The 6,567-nt window shown below is 41.3% G+C and overlaps 1 protein-coding gene across 1 annotated transcript in view; it reads left to right on the top strand.

The window, feature by feature from the left end:
- TGFBI (transforming growth factor, beta-induced, 68kDa) overlaps window positions 1–5,281 on the top strand; it is an 18,306-nt gene extending 13,025 nt beyond the window's left edge. The window contains exons 8-17 of the mRNA XM_009079156.1: window positions 1–204; window positions 341–478; window positions 709–854; window positions 1,012–1,148; window positions 1,658–1,788; window positions 3,390–3,514; window positions 4,283–4,385; window positions 4,580–4,659; window positions 5,035–5,059; window positions 5,229–5,281. The exon at window positions 1–204 is cut by the window's left edge and continues 35 nt beyond it. Coding sequence (XP_009077404.1) covers window positions 1–204; window positions 341–478; window positions 709–854; window positions 1,012–1,148; window positions 1,658–1,788; window positions 3,390–3,514; window positions 4,283–4,385; window positions 4,580–4,659; window positions 5,035–5,059; window positions 5,229–5,281 — 1,142 coding nt within the window. The remainder of the gene's footprint in view (window positions 205–340; window positions 479–708; window positions 855–1,011; window positions 1,149–1,657; window positions 1,789–3,389; window positions 3,515–4,282; window positions 4,386–4,579; window positions 4,660–5,034; window positions 5,060–5,228) is intronic.
- The last annotated feature ends 1,286 nt before the right edge of the window (window positions 5,282–6,567 follow it).

Here is a 6,567-nt window from a genome sequence, read left to right as displayed (position 1 = left end):
ACCATCACATCCTGAAGTCTGCCATGTGTGCTGAGGCCATCATCGCTGGCCTGACGATGGAGACTCTGGAAGGAACCACCCTGGATGTGGGCTGCAGTGGAGAAGAGCTGACCCTCAATGGGAAGCCCATCATTGCCAACAAGGACGTCCTGGCAACTAACGGCGTCGTACATTTTGTTAATGAGCTGCTGATCCCAGACTCTGGTACTGGTGCCTGTGCATTATTCTATCTATTGACTTTCTTATGTCTATTTTACCAGGGAAAAACTGGATTTAGAGGGCACAGCGATGGGTGGATTGCCTTTAATGCAAGGTTTCTATGTATTGCTTTTCTTTTCAGCCAAGACTCTGTTTGAGTTGGCACAAGAATCTGAAGTTTCCAAGTCTACAGACTTTTTTAGACAAGCTGGCCTCAGTTCTCATCTAACTGGCAGTGAACGGGTGACCCTCCTTGCCCCAGTGAATGATGTCTTCAAAGGTAAACCAGGGATTAAATCCCTTTCTGCCATCACTTTGGGCCACAGATCTCTCTCAAACAGTCTTCAGCCAAGTATGCAAATCCTCTCTCAAATGCCTTAGCCATAGGCAGTGGCATCTAGTTTTACAATTTAAAATTGATGTGGATAATCCTCTGTATTTGAACCTTTTTTAGTGTCTCAATGGTTATTTTAAGTGAATCACTGGTTCTTCCCATACTTTTTGCTGCAGATGGACTCCCCGTTGTTGACAGCAACATGAAAAACTTGCTTCTGAATCATATTGTTAAAGATCAGCTCTCCTCTAAATATCTGTATCATGGACAGAAACTACAGACTCTGGGGGACAAGGAACTGAGAGTTTTTGTGTACCGCAATGTAAGCCCTTCCAGTGTGCTGTGCTCTGTATGGCTGAATCGTGCTTGATGTTCTAATGTTATGACTATCATGTAAAAAGTGTAAATGAGAATCAGGGAAGTATAGACCTCTCTTTGGAAAGCATATGCTAATAAAGTCTTTTTTTGTGTGTTTGCAGAACCTTTGCATTGAAAATGCCTGCATTGCTGCCCATGACAAGAGGGGAAGGTTTGGGACCCTGTTTAGCGTGGACAAAATGTTGACTCCACCGACTGGCTCAGTGATGGATGTTCTCAAGGCAGACCATCGCTTCAGGTGACCTTTCTGCTCTTCCCAAGTGCTAGTTGGGAGCAGAAGAGCTGCCAAAGCAGTTTCTATTTATTATGGGTTGTAGTCATGGCTATATATCTGTTTTTTTAACATAGAAAGAGCATCCAAAACCGTGGTCTTTCTAAATTATAGGGAGCGAAACTTCAAATAACTCTCAATGAATTGTGAGCCAAGAGTGTGTGGTTCCCTTAATACAATATGAAGATGTCTCCACCCATCAGAGCCACTGTGGCCAAATCTCTCTGTTTCCACACTACCATTTGGTCCTCACAAGAATCAGCATTCCGAGGTTGCTTTGCCATTTCTCAGATGTTCCAGTTTGACCTCACAGGCTCATCTCCTACCTAATCAGCATTCTGATTAATTGATTTGCTGGACCCCAGCAGGATTTTGCAATTGGAACTTCATAGCTCTCTTTTAAGCACAGTATGCTATTGCTCCAAGACCAACAAAATAGTTTGTAGTGAAGCATTTGATGTCTGTTTGTGTTGCAGTACATTGGTGGCTGCAATCCAGTCTGCAGGTCTAACAGAGAACTTGAACAGACCAGGTACCTTCACAGTGTTTGCACCAACAAATGAAGCTTTTCGAGCCATGCCCCAAGGGGAACTGAACAAACTGATGGGTGAGCATTTTTAGAGCACTGACATGAGCAGCTGCATTCTGTTATTGGCATGATATGGGGAAGAATGTCCAAGTTTCTCTGCTCTATCTTGTTCTTTGATCCTGGCTAAGATCCTGGATAAGCAGAAAGCTGAGGTTGCACAGAGCATCACTGAATTCCCACACAAATCGTGGTTTATACTGCCCCTGTGCTTGGAAGATATGTTTGTAGTGTGTGCCACAAACTTACTGTGAATTTAATTTGGCTATGCTGGTGGTGAAAGCAAGATAACTCACAGGTGTTTCTAAAGGAACCAATGTGGGATGAAAGAATTGAGAACGTGACTCTCAACCATGTAGGGTCAGGGCATCTGAAGTAAATTTTGGAAGTAGAAAACATGGTCCACATAGATGCTCAAGTTACACTCTATGAAATTTAATTAGTAAAAGGCTGGGATGGTTGCTCCTTCTACATATACATGGACAAAGCAGGAGGTCCAGTCTGATCCTGGGAAGACAACAAATATTCCAGTCTAGCTCAGATGAAGACCAGTATCCTGAAAAGAACATGTGTTCAGACTGGGTGTGGAAAAAAGCATGGCAATGTTTAATAATGCCCTTCTGGATAAGCAGCATGTTTTTTTATTTTGTTCATGTTGAAGACTCGTTGTGGTTGGAAACAATGTCAGGTATTTGACTGTAGTTTCTTCTTGTCATTAAAACCCATCCAAACATTGACATCATCATTTGGGAAGCATCTGCCTATGGTAGCTGCTTATCCTTTTAAGTGCAGGGATGAGGAACCAGGAATATCAGACTGCACATCCAGTCTAGCATTTAATATATAAATATTTCAGCACTGTTTTGCAGCTATTGTAAATGGCTGCAGGAATGAAGACTCACAGATATGAACACTTCAGATGTTCTTCTTTTCTCACACAAATATTTAGCTTGCTCCTCTGATGAAGTGAATCATACTGGTGAGGATGTAGCTTCCTAAAATGTGTTTCAAAGCATGGCTAGATGAGTAGACACTCAGTGAGGTGGGGATCAGAGCAACAATCTGTGAGCCATTAGTGGCATTTCGCCTGTACTTTCCCCTTTCTACTCAGCTGTGAAGGTTATTGCTAAGTGACTCTGGCTTTGGTAACATTTACAAATACCAGAGTGCTCTATCTGCTTCCTAATTTCACATGGGCACTTATTTCCACCACCCCAGACTTCCTTGGGAAGTGAAAGCAGCAACAGGAGCAGGTTCATCCTGTGCACAGTGAGAGAATGAGGGATGAAAACCTAAGAAATAGGGATTTCACGTGTAGGGCAGGTTTGGTAGGTACCAAGGTGGGACACTGGGAGTGTCCTTCTGGACTGGCTGGGATCTTGACCTGCCCAGGCAGGAATGGTCTCAATGTCCTAACCAGCTCTAACTAGGTTCTTCTTCCTGTTTGGGGTGGGGTTTTTTTGGTTGGTTTTGGTTGTGGGTTGGGTTTTTTCCAATTTTACATGGCTTCTTTGCACTTTTAGGAAATCCTGGTATTTTCCATGTAACTCCATTCCAGCACATGAAATATAGGAAGCAAGTGCTGATTCTGTTTTGCAAACCTAACTGTTTTCTTCTCCCAGGTAATGCCAAGGAGCTTGCCAACATCCTGAAGTTCCACGTGGCTGATGAGATCCTGGTGAGCGGCGCCGTCAATGCCCTGGTGAGGCTGAAGTCCATGCAGGGAGATAAACTGGAAGTCAGCATGGTGAGTCACCTTGGATGGGGCTCTGTGGTCAGCAAGGTTGAGGACTGTGTTTAGCTGTCCATGTCAAGGACCAGAGTATGTCTGTGCTCGTTTGGATGCTGTGGGAACCTCTCCTAAATGTGTGCACAGTCCCACCAGACAGTGTCTTCTGGGCTGTAGTGGAGGGAGTGTTGCCATGTGTTCAATTCAACAAGCTGGAAGAATGAAATGTGGTTTGCTTCAGCTTTCTCCCCAGAAGACCAATTGTAAATGATTTCCAGGAGCTGTTATAAATTTAACCCTGAGTCATGGGGGAAAGAAGCATAAATAAATGAAATGAAGAGCTCGTTCAGCTAACACATCTCTTTTTGTGTAATGAAAATGATCTCTGCATGGGCTCCCTTAACACAGCTGGATTTATTTAGATATATAATTTCATTTCACAAACTCTGCACTACATTAAGAGAATGTAGGATCCTCTGTTGAAGAAAAAAACATCTTTCAGAAAATAAATAACCATGGCCCACTCTGTGCATAAGAAAATGCAGGACAAAAATGGAAGGGACAGTGTTTCCAAGTGGCTAAGTGTGTATTAGACTCTTCCCATGTCCAGTCCTGCTCTGCTCAAACTATAATTTGGTTTTATATTCTCCTTAATTGGCAAGAGGAATGAAAACACCTTCAGCCATCCAGTTAATGAATGAATGTAAAGTGAAGGCTTTTTTTTTAGCAACATTGGAAATGACAAGAGTTTCTCATTCTCTCCTTTTTCTTCCTTTTCCTGAACAGAAAAACAACGTAATACATATCAACAAGGAGCCTGTTGCTGAAAGTGATATCATGGCCACAAATGGTGTGGTTTATGCTGTGAATTCTGTCTTACAGCCACAGGGTAGGTCCATGGTGAGGAACATCTAGAGACAGGTTGTTAGAGCAAAGCTGCTTTGGGAGGGGCTGGGGACACATGGCAATTGCTTCAGGTTGGTGAGGAGGATTAGTCTCTTATGGGATTTTCAACAGAAAGTATTGGAAGGAAGCAGCCTGCATGCTTTGAGTATTTCAATGCTTTCAATGTCCCACCCTTAGCTTCAAGGCCACAAGAAAGAGGTGACGAGCCTGCAGATCCTGCATTAGAAATCTTCAAACAAGCATCTGCATTATCCAAGGTAAAAGGCAAAAAAAATATCTCTCACTGTAAACTACTGAAATTACATTTTGGGAATAATGATTGGAAGATAAAATCACATTCAAATGTTGACTTCCAAAGACAGTGAGTATATGTGCTTCATGGAATGACTCATCCTCTCTTCCTGCATGATTGAATTATATAAGAAAGAATACATTTTGTAACATGAAGCCTCAATTTGCAGCACACTGTTCATACTACCTTGGCACGCTACTATATATGTCACCTTCTGATGATGAGTCACTGATCCATAGTTTTTGGAGACTAAGGATAAATATATTGACGTGCAAACTGTTCTTATAGCTGTCAGAGATTTGCTGTATTTATGCAAACCTGGTGTTTTCTTTCCATGCAGGTTTCTCAGAGGAATCCTCGACTAGGTAAAACAACTTCTCTAGCTCGTTTCGAATTCCCATCATATGTTCCCCTCCCTTAAAGTGAGGTTTACTCTGTTGTGATGCTCTAAGCAAGATGTAGCATAACTGGGAGGGGAGGGGACAGGGAGATGCTGTGTGTCTGTCCCATCCAACTCATTCTTCTCCTTGGCAGCACCTGCCTACTCTCGGCTACTAGCAAGGCTGAAGAACTCGGGTGGATTCTGAGCCACATCAAGAGCAACCCCAAGTCAGCATCTCCATCCCATCCACTCTGGCTGACAGCTAAAGAGAAGGACAGAATCATTTTTAAAAACCAAATATCGCCCTTAAATTTATTTTTGTTTCCAATGAAATGGATAGGAAAAATGAAAAGCCATATATATATGTATATATTTTAAGACCATTTTTATTTGGTTTTGACCTGAAAGTTCCCAGGCTGAGGAAAGGTTTTGGGGTTTGGGTTTTTTGGTGGGTTTTGGGGTTTTTTTGTTTCTTTTTTTTTAAAAATAAAAATTAGTCACTAATTTGCAATTTTAATCATACCCAGTTTGGGGTTTGATAAATACATCCAAGGGCAGGTGCCCTTTTTCTAAACAAGCATGTGCTTCCTTCTTCCCTTGGGTTTAAAAGGTCTTCCATGAAATTCTGAATTGAAGGCTTTTAACAAAAGCCTCTCTGTTGACATAGAGAAAATTGCAGAGTTATAAGCTCTGGTTAGAACCATTCTCTTTTTTTTTTTTTTTAAACTGTTGATTTTTATGCCTATGGGTTGTAACTGTGCTGCATTTTGTTCATGAGATTGAAATGAGAGTTCTCCTTGGCCGAAGCCTTCCAGTAAATGATTCATTTTTAATAATGGTTGTTTTTTAATAAAAATGAAAAATAAAATCAAAAATATAAATATTACAAGTGATGACAATCCTTGGTTGATTTTTTTTGTTTTGGGTTGATTTGCCTGATGGCACCATTTGACCACCTGAGCACTGGGAAGGGGGAGGGGTCAGATTTAGCTGGATTGGTATTAACAGGTCTAATAGTTATTTGAATAGAATGGCAAAGTATTTCTTCTCTCTGATTCTGGCCTAGAATCATTGTTTTTATGGTACTTTCATGAACAGTCACTGTCATGCATATCTTCCCACTGGATGCTCAGCTACCTTAGCTGGTAGCTGGAGCTCAACACTTCATTCCATTCCAACAGCATTGATTTACCCATCAGGGCTTTATACTCACTCCCAGTTAGTTATTACCTTGGTGAAACCCAGGATTATTAGGCAAAAAAAATAAATCCAAAGAGGGAATCAAGTGCAGAATACAAAAAAAACCTAGATTGTTTTGGTCACTCTGACTGGGAAACACCCTGATAGTTTTCCTTCTATTAAAAGCCCAGATTGAAATCCAACACTTTTAGAACCATCTGCATAACTCAAATGTGTGAAAAACAAGCAAGCTTTTATTTTATTTCCCTTTCTCAACCTTCCATCTCTTTTTTTTTTTTTTTTTTTTTTTTT

This window comes from Acanthisitta chloris, unplaced genomic scaffold (genome assembly GCF_000695815.1).
Source record: "Acanthisitta chloris isolate BGI_N310 unplaced genomic scaffold, ASM69581v1 scaffold697, whole genome shotgun sequence".
NCBI lineage: Eukaryota > Metazoa > Chordata > Aves > Passeriformes > Acanthisittidae > Acanthisitta > Acanthisitta chloris.
Note: the sequence above shows the minus strand (reverse complement) of the source record. Positions and strands in the feature narration are given on the sequence as shown.